Source organism: Megalopta genalis, chromosome 4, assembly GCF_051020955.1.
Source record: "Megalopta genalis isolate 19385.01 chromosome 4, iyMegGena1_principal, whole genome shotgun sequence".
Taxonomy (NCBI): domain Eukaryota; kingdom Metazoa; phylum Arthropoda; class Insecta; order Hymenoptera; family Halictidae; genus Megalopta; species Megalopta genalis.
This window is the reverse complement of record NC_135016.1, coordinates 29938475-29961691: the sequence shown is the minus strand read 5'-3', so window position 1 is coordinate 29961691 and position 23217 is coordinate 29938475. Positions and strand designations below refer to the sequence as shown.

At 41.2% G+C, this 23217-nt stretch overlaps 1 protein-coding gene across 7 annotated transcripts in view; it reads right to left on the bottom strand.

The window, feature by feature from the left end:
• Positions 1–23217, bottom strand: part of Mob2 (MOB kinase activator 2) — a 110040-nt gene that overhangs the window by 72388 nt on the left and 14435 nt on the right. Inside the window, exons 1-2 of one of the 7 annotated variants that reach the window (XM_033466937.2) lie at positions 13231–13946; positions 12228–12554 (exon numbers count right to left, since the gene is read on the bottom strand). The exons of 3 other annotated variants lie outside the window; for them this stretch is intronic. Coding sequence is in view for 2 of the 4 variants with exons in the window: in XM_033466939.2 (XP_033322830.1) it covers positions 12228–12322 (95 nt within the window). In the remaining 2 variants the exon portion in view is untranslated. Of the gene's footprint in view, positions 1–12227; positions 12555–13230; positions 13947–23217 lie in introns of those variants that run through there. 3 more of the 7 variants (XM_076520940.1, XM_033466939.2, XM_076520941.1) reach the window with 3 other exon arrangements.

Sequence of the window (23217 nt, the reverse complement as noted above, 5' to 3'; positions counted from 1 at the left end):
GGCAATTTATGCATTTGTACTGTGCGAAACGCTTCAAAGACTTATATTATTATCATAGTACTCGTATATTATACTTTTAAGGGGAAGTTGGAAACAAATGTATATAAAAAATATATAAATATTTTATATATAAATATTATATAAATATATTATTATATAATATATATATATATATATATATATATATATATATAATAAATATATAATATATAATATATAATATATATATATATATATATATATATATATATATATATATATATATATATATATATATAATAAATATATAATATATAATATATAATATATATATAATATATATGTATAATATATAATATATATAATAATATATAATAATACATATATTATATATAAATAATTATAAATATATTATTACAATCATGAAAGTGAAATATTTGAATAAAAATAAAGAGGCACAATAATGAAATTAAATTGAAGCGTACAATGTTTAAATACTGTTGAACTACTATAGTTGCATTTCGTTAAAAATCTAATTTTTCGTCCAGTGTTAACGAAAAACGAAAAATACGGTGGATCGATGCGCGAACGCGTCAGTATGATTCGGTGTGCGAGCGTTGGCATGAGTCGGTGCTCGAAAATCTGTATGCGCATAAACGCCGACAGTCTAATAATGAAAGCCTCGGGGGTCGAGAGATATAGTTTAATTTGCATTTAAATAAATTCTAGCCGAGATAGACTCGAGGTTTCTGTCAGTTATCGGCGCGATTTACATTGTAAAGCGTGCGGTCGAACGTGTCCGTGGAAACACCGTAAGAATTCGAGGACTTGCAACGAGCGGTTGTTCGCTGGAGTGCATCGATCGTTGCAGTTCAATAGACCGATGATTATTCGTCATCCATCGGCGGCGCAATGTTTCCCATTCGAATCGCCGTAACTATCGTTTCATCTCGATGTATGTAGCGATGTCGCCGATTCACGCGCGCGCACAGTCCGCCGTTGCAATTAGTATTACTGTGCTCGAGTTTGGAAAAATTACCATTACTATGTTAAAACTTTCTCGATAATTTAACATCGCTATGTTCAATTTTTTAAATGTTACACCATTGGTATATTCGATTTTCAAAAAATGATCATCATTCTTGTATTCGATTCTTAAAAAATGATCATTGCTATGTATATTCAGATTTGAAAAAATTACCATTGCTGTATTCAATTTTTACAAACTTACCATCACTATATTCAAGTTTGAAGATATAACCGTTGCTATATTCGATTTTTCGAAAATTAAAACGACGATGTATCAACTTTTATTGTCACGTGCACGTTTGCTTTAAATTTCCGAAATCGATGCAAGAAATAAGCTCATCGAATAACCGCAGACCGAACTGCGATCGTAATTGGAACATTCCTTTCATCGTTTTCGCGCTCGCTTTTTATGTCTTTATAAGACCGGTCTACTTTTCAAGAAAGCTGGCAATGACAATCAATCCTGGCTGGCACACTAATCGTTTAGAAGAAGATTATGTGAATGCGTTAAAAGAGTCTCTCGACTGCTTTAGATGCTTGAAACGCATGCAAATTGTAAATGCCTGCAAATCATTGCATCCATTAAAATAGCCGCCGCATATTTAGCATCTGGTGTCATAAGCATAAAATGATCCGACACGTCGATCCACGGTGTTTAATAAAATAATTGTATAATTTTGCTCGACGTCGACCGAAGTCAAACGGAAACATCAAATTAATTTCGCACTGGTTGCGCAACATAAAATAATTGAGCAGTTATCGAAAGAACCGTGGATCAAAAGCGGCAATGAGATGTTGCAATGCGAACAGCGCAAGAAAATCATTCGTGGAAGTTGCATTCTTTTTGGTTCAGGAAAAAGGGTTCTCATCTGTCGGACAACTTAATTAGCTGGCACAACAGGCTCCGACAATTTCCAACGTATCCTTCCGATTGTCGCGGTTTTATTATTCTGCTTTGATGATTCGAGCTCGCGGATTCAAGGCCGCCAGAAATCACGGAAAATTCTTTGTGCACCGGCGCGGCGCGACCATAGTCTTTTTATTTACTCGCTCGTCCCGTGATTTACGAAACACACCGCGCGCACTCGCACGAATTACGCAACTCTGTTCCCTCTCTCCCTCTCTCTCTCTCTCTCTTTTTTTTTATAATTCTGACGCGACGTGCTTAGTTCGAACGCGAGATAGTGCTGCGTGACGGCACGCGCGAATAATAAATATTTTCCGCGGCGGATTTCACTTTTCCGCTTGCGACCTACAGCCGAGAATCTCGCTGCTAACAAATGTGACGCTCGAAAAGCTAACGCGCCACGATTTCTCCACAGCAATCTCTTTGATACTTCAATCTGCATTTGTGAATTTTTAATTCGATTCTTTTTATTCATACCTTTCCAATTTTCTATTATTATTTTATTTTTCTATTTTGTGCTCTTTTATTTATCTTTTATTCGTATTCATCTAATTTTCTTTATTTATTTCTATTATCCTTTTCACTAGTCGTATCCACTAAAGAAAACAATACTGCAATCTAAACAATGCGTTGAATGCTTCATTATAATAAGAACATCTTAATTTAATAAGGCTTTGATATTCATTAGAATATCGAAACTCGAATGTTACCATTGAACTCGATGATACGCAAAGTTTCTGAACTTTTGCCGGTAAGCGTAATTCGAAACCGACAAATGCAAATTAATAACGAATTCACAATTTGAACAAAAAATTAAGTTTACTCTGATACATAAAGTTAAAAATTGCGCACGCCGCATTGTTGCTAAAAATGAAATTCGAGCAATCGGAGTCAATTGAATCTTTCTAAAACTTTGCGATCCGTAGTTAATTTCCATATCGACTTCGGTTAGATGACAATTTAGATAAGACCGATAATTCGAAAAAATTTTCCTTCGAGCGAACGATATTCGTAGAACAATCAAGAGGAAGAACGGAATGATAATTTTCTATAAATAAACGTTAACGATCGTAATCTTATCGTCTCGCCGCATTTCTGCGTCTTGGCGTGTGGAATATTTAAAAATTCGAACATTCGTTCGCGATAATAAATGGATCTCGTTGAACGAGCGATCCCGGACTTTCGAGCGGCGAGCGAGCAGGTATAGTTCGTTCGTGAATCGACAAACATTTTTAGCCACGTTCAGCGGAATACTGCGCGTTGTGAAAGTCGCGAAGTCGAGGAACGCGAGCCGCATTCAATGCCATTCTAGATTTTCCTAATCGCTAAGAACGCTTATAACGCGGCTTTGTTCGACGCAACATTTTAACACCGTCCACCTTCCGCAGGCAGCTTCGATCGATTCCGCTTCACGCTTTTTCTCGGTCGGATTAATACTAGAACTACAGTAATGTCTCTCTAATTGCGCACAAAAATGGACAATTTTGGAAGAGGAGATACGATTGTTCGAGCAAGGTTCGAATAATCGCATCTCCGCTTCCCAAATTGTCCATTTTTGTGCGCAAATCGAGCGTCAGTTTGGGAAACATTACTGTACAGTAATGTCTCCCTTACTGACGCTCAGGTTATTCGAGCCTCGCAGCTCGTTTTTATATTTGAGCCGTTTATTTTGAAAGTGTCATAAGTCATTTTTTCTTTTTAAATGAAAAGATACCGTTCAATTGTAATTACTGTTACCATTAACTCGATTTTTTTGAAAAAGTGACTTATGCCACTTTCAAAATAAACGGCTCATTTCTTGACAATTTGTAACTATGAAAACGAACCGCGAGGCTCGAATAATCGCATCTCCTCTTCCCAAATTGTCCATTTTTGTGCGCATATCGAGCGTCAGTTTGGGGAACATTACTGTACAGTAATGTCTCCCTTACTGACGCTCAGGTTATTCGAGCCTCGCAGCTCGTTTTTATATTTGAGCCGTTTATTTTGAAAGTGTCATAAGTCACTTTTTCTTTTTAAATGAAAAGATACCGTTCAATTGTAATTACTGTTACCATTAACTCGATTTTTTTGAAAAAGTGACTTATGCCACTTTCAAAATAAACGGCTCATTTCTTGACAATTTGTAACTATGAAAACGAACCGCAAGGCTCGAATAATCGCATCTCCTCTTCCCAAATTGTCCATTTTTCAGGACAATCTGAGCGTCAATTAGAGAGACATTACTGTACCGAGCTCTAACCGCGACTAATATACATTTTTTCATAACGATCTTTAGATTCGATTTATTCAAACTTTCTACGATTTCTTATACAGTATATGCTGCAGTAAAGAAGTTTAGTAAAAAAAACATTTTTCATTGATACGTTTCTATAGTTTCAGTAACTGAAAGAGAAAAGAAAAAGAAGCAGTCATTCTGATCGGTTTGGTAGATCTGGTGCTAATAAAATTAGACAAAAATTAAACTTTGATAGAAAATAACAAACATCGCAAATGGAAAAGATCTGGAGGATTTTTAACGCTTTATCTGCCGGTAGTTTTTTAATATTTTCAAATCGAAGATTAACAGTTCAGAATTTCGTAAAAGATTGTTCAAAGACTATAATAATCGTATCCATAATCCATCGAATGATTTACGTTAATATAACAAGTTCTTTTGAAACTAGCGTTAAGAGAAAATTATCCGCTTGCTCGTAGACACGGTTAGGTCACTCGAGAGCCTATTAATACGCTTTAGGCGAATAAAGTGTTAAGAACGTAATTAACGAACGCACGGCTTCGAAAATATTTATGCGTGTGCCTCGGCACTCTGTCCGTTTCTCGGAAAAAGTCAGCTGAAAGAAAAAGTGTAGGACCGATCCCCGACACCCCACTCCATTCTCTCGCAGAAGTAGGGTAAACACGTTTCCCATATTGATAGAAACGATTCGTTCCTACTAGCCCCAAGTTAACCGCAACACGGTATTTCCACGGAACGAGGGACTCGGAATCCGGCCGATTCAAAACAAACAACGCTACGTCACCGTCTCGCTCCCCCGTGATCGCCATTTTCGGCTAGGAGCCCATCAGGCGCGCGAGCCTGTGCTTCGTGTGTGTGCGCGCGCACGTATTATTTACGCGACCACGAGTGAGCGAGACGCGCGACGGGAGTCAGAAGGCGTAGAATAATTGTGACAAAGTGAAACAGTGGCAACAAATACAAGATGCAAGAGCATTGACTTATCCCCAAAGCATTAACCCTTAACGCTCCGTTGGCTCCGCTATGGAGACATCCGTCATTTGTTCCGTAAATCCGAAGGCTCTGCTGCGGAGCCCGATGTTTTTAGCATGATTACACCGAAGATGCTATGTTTTTGTCGACGTTGGCAATTGTTATTTGCAGTGAAAACGTGCTTAGCGCGTGTACCATTACGATGAAAACATTTTTTGCCCATTTTTATACTTAGCAACATAAAATGAATAAAATCAGACGCTTTCGCAAGGACGCGTAATCTTTTCCGCTCAAAATAAGACTTCCTTTATCTCGGGCGTTTTGCTCCAAAAATGTGCCGGAGTTGCTGGTAATGATATTTTTCAGAAAAACGCTGTTCAACTTTATTTTAGAACGTCCGAAGAATATTTACTAATTTTTAATTTAATTTAATTATGAATTGAGCCGATTCCAGCGAAGATTAACAATAAAAAAATTCCGGCAAACTCGCGCAAAAGATATTTTTGTTTCAATAATTCCGTATCCAAACCGAATTCAGCAGACGATTCGCAATGCTAATTTTATAATAAATCGCGTCAAAGAATACGAGGGATATATTTATTTGAGAATTGCGAAGATTATCGTTAATAGTAAATTTACCCATTTCGATGAGGATGCATTTGCTGCTTGGAAATTTCGGTCACAATTCACGATGTCGATGCACCGACCTCGCACAATGTTAAGTAGATACCATTACGATTAAAACATCTTTTGATCATTTTTATACTCAGCAACATAAAACGAATAAAATCAAACGCTTTCACAAGGACGCGTAATCTTTTCCGCTCAAAATAAGACTTCCTTTATCTCGGGCGTTTTGCTCCAAAAATGTGCCGGAGTCGCTGGTAGGTAGTACTCGAGAAACGCGTGGAGCGCTAAGGGTTAACTTTAGATTGTTCTGACGAACACATGATTATTTGTAATTACTACGTACTGATTAGCATCTTAATTAATTTTTTATCGCTACGAATATATCTATAACAGTACTATGTACTATATAATATACATATATATGAATTCATATATATATTATATCATCATCATATATATATATATATAATAGTACTATGTTGTACTATACGCATTTTTATATTGACGTTGCATCATATATCTTACGCCCAGGTTAACGTATAATGTTAAAAACCTGAAGGTAATGTCGAGAAATGAAAAAATTAAACACTACGCGTAAACTAAATGATGCAAGGGGCAAGAGGCAAGGGGAATCGGTGGTCCGCTCCACCTAGCCTCTTCCAATTTTGTTTGATCCCAGACGTTTGATTATTATTGGCTAAGTTACGCGCGCTGAACAAGAGACGCGATTAGGTGGAGCGGGCGACCAATTCCCCTTGCCCCTTGCTCCTCGCGTCGGTTGGCTTGCTGGCTTCTCGTTTACCGATAGAAGTGGGTTGCGAGAGGTCATAGAAGAGTTGAGACTACGGGACTACCCCCTTTTGCCCGTCTGTCGAAACGACGGACTTCTTCCGAGCGATGGACAGTACTAAAATTGTCCCATAAAAAAAAATTGCGACAAAAAATAAACGGTACCAAGGTTCGAAGATGTCCAAAGTTGTGTTAATTTCGACAATATATTATTTTAATGCCTAAAGTGGTTACTATTTAATTAAATGCAGGCTTCTGTTCTATAAAACAGGAATTTTATTAGCCTGCGATGAAATTCTTTTCTCCAACATTCTAATTTACAAGATTGCTTAGTTTTATAAACATTAAAATCGTCCTTAATGTTTTATTTCATAGAACAAACGACGCAAAATAAATCGAGAAAGCGACTTGTAGAACAGGCACGCTGCAAGAAATATGTAATGGTTTATTATCATATTATTACATTATTATATTAATTATTATATGAATTATTACATTATTATATTAATTATTATATTATTATATTTATTATTACATATTATATCATCGAACTTTTGAACTATCAAAAAGCTTTCGTTCAACAACAATCCGACTATTTTCCTTAACCTGAAATCGAAATACGGTAATGTCTCCCTAATTGGCGACTCAGATTGTGAGCAAAGATCGACAATTTGGGAAGAGCAGATACGATTATTCGAGCCTTGCAGCTCGTTTTTATAGTTGTTGACAATCGATAATCATAAAAAATGAGCCACAAGGCTCGAACAATTGTATCTCATTTTCCAATATTGTCTATTTTTGTGGGCAATCTGAGCGTCGATTAGAGAGACATTACTGTACATTGTAACTGAAATACAATGTATTAGGGTGTCCCATAAGTCCCTTCCGCGCCGCGCTACGAATGACTTTAACTGGCTGTGTTTATATAAACACGTAGGCTTATCTCTTGGCTGTTCAGGGTATCGGTTGCAGTCGTCCCAGAGCTCTTTTAGAGTATGTTTCGTTGGTGACAAAGTTCCTTATCAAATTTTTTCTGCGCCGTTCGATATGGATAGCCAAAATAAGCATTTGCGGCATGTTATGCTTTATTGCTTTAAAAAAAGTGATAGGGCAAAGGACACTGCAAACGAGATTTGTACCGTTTACAGTGATGGTTCTACGACTATTAGGACAGTCCGCAATTGATTTGAGAGATTTAAAGCTGGCAATTTTGATTTGAAAGACGAAGACCGCAGCGGCCGTCCAACAACGACGGATGCGGACCTTGTCAAAGATATGCTCGCTGAAAATTCGCGATATAGTGTGTGCGAAATAGCGGATGCCACTAACATACCCAGGACAACGGTACATAAGCATTTAATCAAGATGAGATATGTGAATCGATTCGAAGTTCCACACCGTCGATAGGTGTTGACACCAGCCTTATGAACCGCGTCTCTACGTGCGATTTGCTTCTCCAACGACATGGAAGAAATCCTTTCCTAAAGAGACTTGTCACTGGAGACGAGACTTGGATTTTATACCAAAATGTGCATCGAAAACGAACTTGGTCAAAAGGAAATAGTCCCTCAATTGTTGCGAAGTCAGGACTTCATCCGAAGAAAGTTCTTTCGTGCGTTTGTTGGGACTGGAAAGGCGTAGTCTACCACGAGCTCCATTCTCAAGGTGAAACGATCGATTCGTCTAAATATTGTAATCAACTCGATGAATTGAAAGCCACCATAGAAGAAAAACGGCCAGAATTGGCGAACCGACGCGGCGTCGTTTTTCATCGCGACAATGCAAAACCGCGTGTTGCGTTGTTCGTAAGACAAAAATTATTGCAGTTCGATTGGAACGTTCTACCTCATCCTCCGTACTCTCCAGACATTGCTCCATCCCGATTATTACTTGTCCTTCTCGTTAAAAAATTCTCTCCGTGAAAAACGGTTTAAATTCGTAAGCGAAATAAAAACGCACCTTGAACAATATTTTGCAAATAAGCCTCAACAATTTTGGAAAGAGGGCATAATGAGGCTTCCTGACAGATGGAAGAAGGTTATAGAACAGAACGGTTCATATATATCATAATAAATCCATCTTAAACAAAAGATATCGTGTATTCATTTCGCATCAAAAAAAGGGAAGAAACTTATGGGACACCCTAATAATTTAAATAGAACGTATTCTTTATTCGCATTAATTTGTATTAAAATTTGTATCGTGTCTAAAGTCGATTCGAACGGGGACTGCCACATTCGAGCGTTATTTGACAGGATTCTTGAATCGGTTGTGCAGCAGGAACCGGGATCGCGGCAACGAAAGGAAAAAGAAGCTGTAGGAACATCGGGAAGCCGGAGCTGCATCTCTCGAGGACACCGGCAGCCAATTAATCTAACCAGAGCAGACCGTTCAAGTGTCCACTGAAACAGACAATACAGGTTCTCGAGTCGATTCCACTTACGTGCCGTTCCTAATGAATAAGAAAACGCGAAACAATGATACCGGGGGCCGGCAATTATCTCGCTAAATAATGGTTCTCGGCGAAGGTACACTCTTGGCATGAAGACGCGGCGTTAAAACGAACCACGGATTCGATTCTGTTCGAGCGCGATGATGCTATACGTATAGCGCGGCGCGCTCGTTTTCCCCGGATCATTGTTTACACGAACTGATAACAGCTGGCCAACGTTTTCAAACGCGAGAGCTGAGAGAATATGCAAACACAGCCGACCGACGAGCCGGAATCGAAGTCTTATCGAGAGCTCCCGCGAACGACACCGAAATTCTGCGCTCGAAGCACTTCCTGCTACGGCGTGTGCGGAAAATCGCGCGAACTTTCGCAATTTTGTTTTCGACGAAACCGATACGGGCGTGAATTTCAAATCTTGTTTGAACGTCGGTGTCGGAGTTCCGACTGTTTAATTTAACTGTAATTAAATTGCTCAATTTATTATTTTTATTTCGATTACATTGTATTTCAATTATATTTTATTTTATAATTACATCGTGTGTAATATATGTCTATTATGTACGAACTACCTGTGTGAAATAATGTAAAAATGTAAAACATATATAATTTTGACAACGCGCACATTCGATGTAATGCAAGTAATCTCAAGAGAGTGTGAGAGAGAGAGAGAGAGAGAGAGAGAGAGATTAAAATTGCTCTAAATTAGATATAATGTTCAAAAAAACACTTGCATATTTTTAATTGGACAACATTTATAAGCCGTGAAATATCGAGCAAATATTTCCATCGGTGTATTAATTCGAACTTAATTAGACCGAACTCGTTAACAGAAAACGATCGTATCGTGCCCATTAGAGCGATCGAGAGCAGCTGTCGATCCACGGATCGCGATCGACGAGAATAAAATAGGCGGTCGCCATCGCATCGTTATCTTCGAGCACGTATCACATTGTCGGCCTAATCGAAAAGGCAAAGAAGAGAACAACGCCTGTCGTATATCTGTGAAAACAATCTGTATGATAATCCCCGGGATATTGTTTGCCGAATAATTAACGTGGCCTATCGCGCGCGCCACCTATTCCTAGTCGCACCGAACAACTAAATCACCTGTTGATTAACGCGGCACGAGTCGAATCCAATTAATCGAAAACGGAGGAAACGCGCGAAAGCCGCGCGAGCCGCTAACAGTCTCCGGGTTTTCTCCGGTTATTAGAAATCTGGGATAACGAAATTGCTCCTGTTTGGGAAAACTCGGCAGAATTGTGTGCAAATTATGTTCGTTAAACGCGGGACGAAGTCGGTCGAAACGCGATCTAATTGCACACCGATCACGACGATTAAAACGCCACGCCGTTCGATCGATCTCGCGAGTTACTTTCCGCGTTCGTTCGATATAATTTCCTGCAATTGCCCCGATCGACGTTTAGATAGTTAGCGTCAATTACTTAAGCAATCGAATTATTGCAATTTCCATCGTTATTAATAGACCGTTGATTTTATGCACGCGCGATAACATTCGTTCGTCCATTACATGAAATTAATTCAATGACTGAATCTACGGCGAACTTTTCACGTAAGACAAGAAATTGTTCTCCTGTTATTGCAATTTTAAACCGTGGACCGCGCAATTTGTACGCATTTACGACAAAAATGAGTCGAAAACGAACGCGATTGTATTATTTGTAACTGGACCTTTAGAGTATGACAGTATGTTATTATCTTGTAATTAGACCTTGTAGCAAGAGTTTTATGCAAAATAAAAATTGTTCGCATCGATTGGCAAAAACCGAAACCAAATAGCAAGTTGTTTCTTCAACCAATAATTTTAATAAATCGAAACCAATACCTTGACATTTCGTAATCGATTCAATCGTTTTCCTATTTTAAACGGCGACCACACACGATTTCGCCACAATTGCACAAAATCCGCGGTCTATTTATAACGCATTGAAATTATTCAAGACTGGAATAAAAGCTTGCGCGGTTTCCTGTTTCTTGCAACCGATGCGCGAACTTTTTATCTCGCATAAACATCCGTAGTCTGGTTATTGGCGAATTACGATCCTGCGGGCACAGAATCGAGAACAAGCGAGAAAACTTCGCGTTCGATAAAACGGGAGCGTTATACGGCAGCGTATTTTCCCACGAAGTATTTCATCGGATGGAAAATTATGCAGAAACGTCTCTGCAAGTCTGGCTAAGCAGCAGGTTGCAATCGTCGAGACCGCGCGGATTTCGTGCATTTGTTACCGTGCACGAGCGCGTCGAGTATAACAGCTGTAAAGTTTCAAGGCTCGATAAACTGATCATCTCGTTTCTTATCAGATAAAATTCACAATGAAAATTACGTGTGCGCGAGTGCGTCGAGCACACAGCTACAAGCGCTCAAGGTTATATATTTTCCTAGTTCTCTTCTCTAGCGAAGCAGACAACACGTCGTTCGTATTGCTTCATTTAGTCGATGCGACAAATGGAAAAAGTGATAAAAAGATAGGCAGATAAAAATAAATAGAAACGCACAAAAAAGATGCGAAAATAAAATAAGAATAGAAAATTGTTGTATGCAGCGCGTACGACAAATTAAAAAAAAAGGTAACAAAGATGAAAACAGAATGGAAGAAGTAGTGTGAAAAGAAAGAGAAAAGATATAGAGAAATAGAGTAAAAATAAAAAGATAAAAATCTAAAAGAATAAAATAAAGATAGAAAGGTGACAAATATTTAAAAAATCAGATAAAAAGTAGAGAAAGATAAAAATAAAATAAATGCGATATAACAATTTAAAACGTTACAAAGAAATAAAAATTCGTACATCTTATTGCGTTAAGTAATTCAAAGATTCGAGATCCAACCATATTCGAGGCAATTACGTGTACGACGCAATCTGCGGGCAAATTCGCAACAGCGCGAACTGCGGGCGACCGTGAAGTCCCGTTTCCAGCAAAAAGCCGACACACCGCGTGTGCAACCTCGAAGCGCGTGAAATCTCTCGGACCAGTCAGGCTCCGGCCTTTCTCACGGAGAAAGTCACCGTGCGATCCGTCGTTCCATAGAACGACGACGCGCGCGTAATTTTCCCCCCATGGACCGAGAGGCGAGGGCGACGAACAGAGTCGTCGAAGACACCTCTCTATGTACATACATACGTATAAACGCTGCTAAACTCGTAGCAAGAGACACGCGCGCGCGCGCGCGCGCCCGAGTAGATACGCAGCACGCGCGATGACTGACCTGCAGAAGCACGTGACGGTGTCCTCGACGTCGATGGAGAGGGACGTGTCGATGGCCGAGTACTTGAGCACCTTCCTGCTTCCCAAGCCGAACATCGAACCGACACTGAGCCAGCCACCACCGAGCCAGACACACACTCGCGCGGGTTCACTGCGAACCGGCCGAACAATGTTCAACCACGATGCGATCTCGCCAAGAGACCGCGAACGGACTGTCGAAGATGGCTGACAGCGGCTCTGCGGTGGACGATGTGAGATCAAGGTGTTGAAGAGGACGGCGATGAAGATGGTCGAAGAGATGACGTTTGAAACGATGTGGTTCTTTTTCCTTTCAAATTATGTTCAAGACGATGAAGAAGATAACGAAGAAAATGATGCACAAGACGATGACGAAAATGAATAAAGCGACGAACAAAGTGACGAGTAAAGCGATGAATAGAATCACGGTCAAGATGATATTCGAAACGACGAAGGCGACAATGGATAAAATCATGAACAAGATGACGTTCAGGACGGCGTTGAAATTCATGAGGAAGGCGATATGCGAAACGATGTTTTAAATAATGTTTGAAACGACGTTCAAAACGACGTTCGAAATTCTAAGTGACGAACAAGAATTCGTCGGATGAGGAAGACGATATGCGAAATGTTTTAAGTAATCTTCGAAACGACGTTCGAAATTCTAAGTGACGAACAAAAATTCGTCGGACACGCGAGAATACACCGATCTCGGACCCGAGAAAAGGTACACCGGCGAAAAGGATGACGAAGCAACAGCTTCGAAGAGTCAGGTGATCTTCGTCGCGAAGATCCGAGTAGTAAGTAGCGATGAATATGAAGAAGAAAAGGTGAAAATCTTCGACCGATTTACACGAGCTTCATTCGTGAGAACATTCAGGAACACGAGAAACCACTCGAGCACTCGACGATTAGTCGCATCCGGGTTGATCGAAACTACGAACGAAGAAGGTGAAGAGGGCACGTCGAATCGAAGAAACGAATACCTGAACGTGGATGAAACAGTCGGAGATATTTCTGTGGACCGAAAACGACGAGGCACTGCCAAGACGCAGAAAATGATCACAGGTGACTCGGAGGTAGCGAACGTTGAAGAGACGTTAGGATGGAAGGTACTAGGAGCGCGATCTGCTGAGATGCTTGGAGGGGGAGCAAGATCAGAGTACAGTCTCGACTGCGACGAGAGAGAATCGTAGGGAATCGAAGGGACGCGGGACGTCGAAGAGGGGCCTCTTGGGGACCACCGGGGGACTCGGGGACGGAAGAGGAAGGAAGAAGGGAAGAGCACGAGGAGAGACACTGGCCGGACGGTGGCAGCTTGACGTTTCGTTTCGTATGACGCGCGAGGAGCCGAGGAAGCACGAGAACCGACACGCGAGACGTCGGCGTTCTCCAGCCGTTCGCCAGGTACCAACTGTCGCGGCGACCGCTATCGGCTATCGGCCCGCTACCAACGATAAACGGAGAAAGCGATCCGCGGGTGGGGGAAATGAGGGGCGAGAGGGGGCAGTGATCACGGCGGAGGGGGGAATGAACGGGAGACAAAAGGCCTTGGCGCTGGCCGAGAAGAAAAATAGGGGACCGAAATGTGTTGCGCACCTGAGAATCGCTCGGGTTCCACGCTGGAAGGAGTCTGTGCTCCAAAGAAATAGAGGGGAGCGCAGCGAGCGCGCGAGCGAGAGAGAGAGAGAGAGAGTGAGAGAGAAAGAGAGAGGATCAGAGGAAATGGAAGCAGAGTTCGCTGAAGAGAGAAGCAACCTGGCCACAATGGGGCTTCCTTCCAGCTCCCCTGGCCCGGTCGGACAGTGCACCGTCCACTCTGTCCTTGTTCCGCCGACTGCTCCAGTAGGCTTAGGCTCTTCTTGTTGCTTTCAATGCGTTCCCGCCGCTCTCTGCCCGGGTAATGTAATTACGGAGAGAGGCCGGCGCGGCGCGGCGTTCAGCGAATCCGAACAAGTTCTTACTCTTCGGAGATCCGCGCTGCGGGACCGGCCTGTACCTGCTCTCTTCAGGGTCGCAGACGGTCAAGCCGGAACACCTCGTCGTCCGATGCGAAATTTTTAGGACACCGGGATTCACCGAACTCTCGCTGGGTCCTTGGATCTTTTGCCTGCAAAATCGTGCACCGTTCGCGAATATATATTTTTTTCACGGATACATTCGTCCTCTTCGTCTTCCTTCCGAGGACTTTTTAACGTCGCGTCGACGACGTAACCTTGGTAGCGACGGGAATGGGTCGAAAAACTACATACATACAAACTCGTCGTACAGAAATTGTCCGCGAGAGCGCGACGTCGGTATCTTCGAAATTTGGTAGCTAATGAAGGGGAGATAGAGCTAATGTAAATATTTACAGTCCTCTCGAATACACGTTGCCCAAGTTGCTTTCGAATACGTTCGCGTCGTTGAAGAGAACAGAGAGCTCCAAACCGTTACAGTAATTTCTCCTCACATTGTCCGACAGTCTGGAAACGAAAATAGGCAAATTTCGACTGTTACGCCGGTGTCTCGTTTCACGACGAACTTTTGTCTTTGTCGTTCCGCGTTCGTATAGTATGCGATCTACCGCGAGGCTTTCGTTTCAGCAAAGGTTGCAAGTATGGCTGTCCAGTTTTTTGGATTTAGTATACGTGTGTTCATTTGGTATGGCCCGTCCTTACCGTCGCGACGTAGTATACCTTTTTCTTTTTCCGTTTATACCGTCGCGTGGGATTGGTCGGTGACGTTCCATATCACGTTGCACGTATTTTCGTTATTTCTGTGGCGTTTCAGATTCTGTTCCGTTTCTCTTTCGTGCTTATTTTCGTTTGGTTAATAGGGCCTTGATGTGGGACTCGGATCGATGGTCGTCGGAAAACCCGTGGAAAACTAAGCGCGCGATCGCGGACTTTTATATGCAATCTTTTGCAGCAAGGAACCGGAATTACGTAAAGACCGTGAAGATCGTTGGACAACATTCTATTTAATTTTAAGGAGATGTTCTAGTAGGATGTTTCAAGGAATTCCCGATTCGTAGACGGTCCTTCGAAAATGTCAATTCACGTAAAGGTCTGCGGTCTAATAATAGCTGATCGATAGACTCCTGGTTTTCATGCGGTTTTCCATCTTCTTCTAGTTGAAAGTCGGACGGAGGCTTGAAAATAATACACACGAGACAGAATGGAACTTTACGACGCTTCCTCCTACCCTTCAACTTTTTATATCCGCGGAAATATCAAGCTGAGAAGCAGCGTGAAAGGAGAAATTCGTATTCACGGATGACGAACCTATGCTTCTAAGCTCGTAATTTCAAACAGTACACATTTCTAATTTATTCATTTTGTACATGCTACGTATATTTTTACGGCTGCGAGCTAACCTAGTGCGCCTTAACCTTTCACTGGCTGAATACAATCGTAATTTTCTTGCTCTCTTTGCTCGTTGTTTCGCCGATGGAAATGTTCGTTGCCACTGGATCAACTATGTTACAAACATGGCAAAAAAGGCGGACAAACGCGGTGGAACCGGTTATCGATAAGTGACAAATTGCGACTTTTTGCACAATTAGCCTCATATTTATCGAATAAGATATTTAATGTTTCGATTCTTTTTTATTTTCATTTTTTTTTTTTTAATTGACTTTACATTTATCGAATAAGATATATTACATTTTTGTATCGTTATATTTTACTCATTTTTTAAAATAATTAGCTTTATATTTAACGAAAAAGACTTATCAAATACTTCTATTCTTTTTTGTCTATTCACAAAAAAGGAATTTAATATGTCTTATTCAATGAATATAAAGTTAATTATGTTCGAAAACAAAGTAAAGATACAGCACCGCTCCAATTATCCGATTTATACAAACTTTATCAACGAGAAATGAGATCGCTGAACATTTTCAAACGATCGTCTCCGTGTCCAAACGATACCGGAACGAATTTGCGACCAAATCGGAAGGGCACAGGGGCGCGAGAAAAAACGAGAGAGAGGTGTCAAAAAAAGAGGGTCGAACGTTCGGAAGAAAGGGAACGCCGTTCGACCTACACGACCCGGTTTAAATTAATTTCATCGGATCCTCGCATACTGATAACGGGCCACGAATATGCAAATGTTTCTCGGGGCGGCTCGACGATAAAAAATAAAGAAAACGCTAAAAGCGTGGGCACAACGTTGCAACGGAAGCGGTGCAAGGAGAACCTGTTCCGCGGGGGCCGTTTCGCAATAATCGGCGAACTTTCGCAAACGACATTAACCTCGCGGCCATTACTACGGTGTTTTCGAATTACCGGTTAACTCGGTTTCGACTCTCCCCCGTTTTTGCACCCCCCGGCCACCTCTCGACCGCCCCTCGACGGGAAGCTAATTGCGCGGCAAACGAAAATCGTTAACTCGATCGAATCGCGGGCGCCGCCGCCGCCGCCAGAAAAATATCGGAGAATTTCCTGTTTCTCTTTCGGACCGGCCCGTGGAACACAAGGCACTTCCAAACGTGTATCGCGGCAAATATTTAGAGAGCAAGAACGCGCGTCGATTGAATGACGAGCACGATTCCTGCCTGTTTACCGGCCAGGGACGTGTAATCGGATGGGATCGTGTAACAGACGCGAGAGTGATCTCTGCAAATTTTTTTTCTCGGAAACCGTTGAAGATACTTCGATCAATCTATTTGGCTCGTGTAAGTACAACATCCCTGTGCACCATGAGATGAGATTTCTTTTTTTATTCCAGCGGATTGCGTCCAATCTTGTTAACCGTTTGCACTGCAACAACGTGTCGGCCTCGCGATGAAGATTTCATATGCAGTCTACCAAATATGAATGCTATTTATTTTTCTTTTAAGCGAAATAAAATTTGATTCTTCCGAATGAAATCGAATAAAATTAACCCTTAACGGTCCAATGCCGCCATACACGCGGCAGAGATCGATAAAACCGTAAAATCTGGCAGGAAACATTGGAAGAATGGGCACGATTGTTTCGATGGAAATATATCAACGAAGTTTTATTTTTTTAAAATGAATATCTCTTCTCTATATTTGATAGAAAAATTTTCAGTAAAAAATTTCTCTTCGTCTGAGAAAAACAGTCTGGACTTGGCGGTGTGTAAACTGGAAATAAATAGTTTTGGTCCCCTAAGGGTTAAAATTACAAATAAGATTCTGCCAAATAAATCTAGAAATAAAAGCAACAGGAAGCGTGCAAGAAACAACATTTCAGCCGTTTATTTTGAAAGTGGCATAAGTCACTTTGTTTACATTTATCGAATAAGATATATTACATTTTTGTATCGTTATATTTTACTCATTTTTTTAAATAATTAGCTTTATATATTTAACGAAAAAGACTTATCAAATACTTCTATTCTTTTTTGTCTATTCACAAAAAAGGAATTTAATATGTCTTATTCAATGAATATAAAGTTAATTATGTTCGAAAACAAAGTAAAGATACAGCACCGCTCCAATTATCCGATTTATACAAACTTTATTTATACAAACTTAAGGGTTTGCGTTTTAACACGTTTAACAATATGGATGCTAACTTTCGAGAAGATTTACTTGTATTTGTTATCTCAGGATACTGATATTTTTCTCGGTATAAATAATTTCGTATAAACATTAAAAAATCACCACTTCTCATTACGGTAAAGTGACTTATGCCACTTTCGAAATAAACGGCTCATTTGTCTCGTTCTCTATTAAGGTTAAATCATTAAGAAAGAGAAAGTGCTAATCGATGTATCTATGAAAGAAATCGTAATACAAAGGGTTAATTAATTCGGCGAGCTTAAATATTTATTTGGCCGGCGTGTACGGCGATCGAAGAAGAAACTTCTGCAACTGTTCGCTGAACGAATCCCGTAGTAATATAAAAATTTGAACTCGTTCATTCAACCGACACGTTCATTTATTAGTGCATTCTGTTCTAGATGTTCATCGCGATCGGTTTCCGGACGGAAGAGATCAATTCTACCGTCCAAAATCGATCGTTAAATCGAAGAACCGGTTCCGTGGATCGCACGAATATTCGGCAGACGAACCGGTCCGTTAAAACCGTCGGCGAACTTTAATCAAAATCGCCGCCGAATCCGGTCGTTCCCGCATTTCCCCGGCGACCGCGGCGGTGGGCGGCGGCGAAACTGGTTCGCAGACTTCGCGCGTAAAATACGAAAGGTTAAGGCCAGTCGATGCACGGTCTTATAACGTTTCGTAACATCTGACACAACTATAAAACGCGATTATATCCACGGAGCGAGCCGGCGGCGACGGCAATAACGTTGGAGGGAGCACGAAAGGCTTAACCTGGAACGGCCGATCTGTTTCCTTTTTCTTAAACGGTCAATTAAACCCATCGATTGTGGCTCGACGGTGGGCGTGGCGAACGAATCGCGGGGCGGGGCTGGGGAGGGGGGAGGGGGTGGAGCCAATCGAGGAGCCCGGTCGGGAGAATCCTGTCCCGTGACCTTGAACCGTCAACACTCGACGCGAGGACCGAAGGTGATTATCGGATGGAGAAATTTCGTGACCGAAATTCGAAAAGTGCAACGCTACGCCAATGTATCAGGTTGCTGTTAATAATTCAGCGTATCCTGCCACCGCGGCCGAAGTCCGCTGAGTTTCTCGTGCTAAAATACCGGCAATTTACTCGGCGTTACTAATTTATCTCGTACGTACAATGCACACAAAGTGCTGTACCACCCGGCCACGTACTTCTCCGGACGTCGACTGCGGATTTTATGCACCTGCAGCGTTCCTGAGTCTGTCCGAAACTCGGCGCGCCGGTAAATAAATAGTAAATAGTCCAAGGATGATCTAAGACCGTACCGGTCCCTTTGCTTGCCGTAACCAGACTGCGGATTTTTATGCAAAATAAAAATTGTCCGCTTCGATCGCAAGATGCAGGAGCTATGGAAACATTTGTTTCATTTCTTAACGATTTCAACGAGTTGCAAATAATAAAGTAATGTTTTTACTATTTCGAGAATGATCTACTAATTTCTGTCATGAACGTATAAAATAAAAATTGTCTGCATCAATTGCAAGGAATAGATACCATGTAGTAGTTTCATATTTATCCTTTAACCCCTTAACGCGCAGAAACGTATTAACACGGGCGTGCAAAACCGGCCAAAATGTGCAGACCCGTATATATACGGTCGGCGTCGCAACTTATGTTATGTTACCTATATTAATTGAAAAACAGTACGATGGGTACAAAATTCGATCTGCAATGCGATTCAATATTCACTATAATTATTTATCCACTATTTTTATTGAATTTTTAGTAATTTTTGCATTTTTTTTACATATTTATTGAAATTAAGGTCCAAATATGTATTTTCTTAGATAAAAAAAATTGATTTTTTTTGGTCGGTTTTTTTTTTTAAATTGTGCATTAAGGGGTTAATCACGTTAATAGATTAAAAATAATACGTCAACGTTCTAAAATGCTTTCAATTTTTAAAACCTATTTTAAATTGTAACTACCCAATCTTGCCATATATATACATATATATAAATGCATATAATCGGCATAGTCTAGTCGTAACATATCTTTGTGCAAACATTCGAATCGTCTGATCGCGCCGATGACGTGCCTAGATAACATTTTATTTTTAACACGTTCGCTACCAGCGTATATAATTATATTTATCGCATTTATCGTATTAAATACATCGTAACCTCTTCTAAAATATGATAAAAATGTCGTCGAAGAGAAGCTACAAATTCTCTAAATATCGTGCGAAGTGTAACAACTGTGAAGAATTATATTCGCAAAATTGATTCGATATTCTTTACGTGAAACACAAAATCGTAGGCGTGTGACACACGCACGACGCTCGGTAGCGGACGTGTTAAGTTGCTGTTCGAAGTTATTTCTAAAACGATAGAAATAGAATAACGAATTTAAATCGTAATACAGCGGACAAAAAAAAATTAGCATTTCGCGCTAAAAGTAATTTTGAGACGTTTCGCATTGAATCGAATAAAGTATACGTTATTGGTGCAAGTGTCATATAGAATCTAAATGTATTCGATCTTTTTGCTTTTAAAAAATATAATTAATATATTAAAATAATATAATAATTAAAATAATATATATTAAAATAATTCCTTGCCACCTCTAATCCTGTTTTGAACGAATTCGTGTTGTACAAGCCAATATGCCCAATCTAATATGCACAAAAGGCAATAAATCGTATAAAATGGAAATCATATAAAATGGAAAATCAAAGGAAACGACTGACAAAGGATTAGATTCATTTCCAATTGCATCTTTTTTTCAACTACGGGTTCTCTTCGACAGTTCTGTTCGATACTGCGGAAAAATTTTCAGGATGCCGAGACGGCAATCGATAAATTGCGTAAGAAAATTTTGGCGCAGTCCAATTACGATCTCGCTAGTTGTTTGCCGAGCAAATCGATCGATATATAGGAAATTCGCGAGTTTGCTTTGGGAGCCAGGAACGGGGGCCATTAGCAGGGCAAACGAAACCGTCTGATGTTTCGGCGAATCGGCTCCCTAAGAATTCGATATCCGTGCAAATATCCGCGATCGCGGACACCGGTGCTCCGAATTCCTGGTCGAGCGCTCCAAATAATGCGGTACAACGTGACAATAAGAGTTGCACGGCCGCCGCGTGTCAACTTCAGTCCCGCAGGCCGCGGAACACCGATATCGATCCCGATGGATTACATAATCTCGTGGCCCGCGACCAGGGGTTAGCGGAGGGGCTTTAAAACGACTCCTCGTTCTCGCCTCGATTCCCTAGAGAAGCAAGAATTTAATTGAATTTGCGGCAAACATTGCGCAACGATCGACAACGTTGTAACAACCGCGGGAAACAAGTGGACGAAACTATGACATTTGGGAAAATCAGGATTAAAGACTTCCGGATGAAACGTGTCGCGTGTGAAACATCGTACGAGAGATATTACATTTTTGTTATTCTTTTGTTTGGTTTATTTTTGAATATTATATTTTTTAATTCTTTTATTTGATCTATTTCTGAATACAAAAAAGAATGGAATACGTCTTATTCCATAAATATGTATGGAGTTGACTACGCTTGTAAACAAGCCAAAGGCATAGCAATTGATCATTCCACGCTAATCTCGGTTCCACTACCCTATGCTTATTCTCTAATGTTCCGTTTTCTGTCGGCCCGTTCCAGTTTCTTCTACACGAGCGCGTTAAAATCATAGCGACGTAAGCCATATTTTCGAAAATTACGACTCACATCCTAAAATGTAATCTATATAACATTGCAAAAATGTTCGAGTTACCGTAAGATAACCTTTTGCAGTCGAGCGGAGACTCTAAGGCACCATTAAAAATTGTTCTACCACGTTTTAGAATAATTTTAAGATTACAAAATTCGTTTAAATTTCAAAGAGTGTTGGAAGCGTAACTGCTGCACGAGTCACAAAATTCAATTTCATGTGTATAAAATGCACTAGCCTATACATATAAATATGAAATAAATTTTGCGAATACAATGATCTAAAACGGTAATAGATAGCATGATACTTCGAGAATGTATAGTTTCTCTTCGACGACATATTCATTATAATATTTACCGCGACAAAACTATGTACAAAACATCCCTGAATTTCCAGTGTTCCTGAGAATCACGGACGTACAGAAGGTCTTTGTACACGAATATATGCAACGTATCTCTTTTCGAATGAAATTGGCCAGTATTTGTGCTGTTTTATAGTAACGATAGCAGTTTACATATAACTATGTACGCTAGCGACGTTGGTAGCGAACCTGTTAAACCAGAGATAATAGTGTTCCGCTTGGATGAAAAACCCGGTGGCGAAGCGATCGACAAAGAGGGAAAGTGTACAGTGTTCGAGTACACAGAAGAAGGTGGCGGCCATTAGAGCGGTTGTACATTACGGGAGGACGCGTAGGTGAAAATAGGAACGGCACCCGATCGTCGTCGGCCCCGGTCGTCAATTATTTTAGCCCGGCTGTCTGTGAATCACGCGACATTTATTCATTCACGAGTACCTCTGCCAACAAACGTCGGCCGACATTACCGTGAAAAATGAGGAGACCGTCGATCGGGAGAGATATAGGAAAGCGGCAGGAAGAGAAGAGAAATGGAAGAAGAGGGGAGAGGAGAGCAGAAGCGAGTAGGATGAGCAGGACAACGAGAGACCCGATGACTGTCAAGTAAATGCGACACCGGTCCGGGCCCGTTTACGTGCTTCAACACGTCCCGTGGGAGCGCTGTCTGTTTCAGGATTAAGATGGACCACGGGATCTCCCCTCTCTCTCTCTCTCTCTCTCTCTCTCTTTTGCTTTCTCTCTCTCTCGCGCGCTCTCTCTCTCTCTCTCTCTCTTGCTTTCCCTCTCTCTCGCGCTTTCCCTCTCTCGCGCTCTCTCTCTCTTGCTTTCCCTCTCTCTCGCGCTCTCTCTCTCTTGCTTTCCCTCTCTCGCGCTCTCTCTCTTTTGCTTTCCCTCTCTCTCGCGCTCTCTCTCTCTTGCTTTCTCTCTCTCTCTATTGCTTCTCTCTCTCGCTCGCGCGCGCGCACTCTCTCTTTCTCTCCCCCTCCCTCTCTCTTTCTTTAGAGAGAAATGGAAGCTCTGAGAAAAGTATGAGGAACGACGCGACACCGTCTTCAGCGGAGCAAAAATGGCCCGCATTAACTTTTCACCGGTCCGAATAGACCCGAGTCGGATCCCGTCTAAACGTCTCGCTGCGATTTTTCTTTCTTCCATGGAGAAGACAGTCGGAATAACCGGAATTGATAAGGGACACGGGGAGACGGCGACCTTTAACCGTTTCAGTCCCAAGCAGCGCGATCGCGCTGTTGAGGTTTTATGTCGAGAAAACCCAGCACATTTCGAACATTGTGGACAACCGACGGTGCGTTACCGATCGTCGAAGCGCGCTCAGATTTACCGAAGCAAGTGCATCGCGCAGCTCCTTTTAATGTAAATAGAACATTTTACGATAGGTAGAATAATACTATA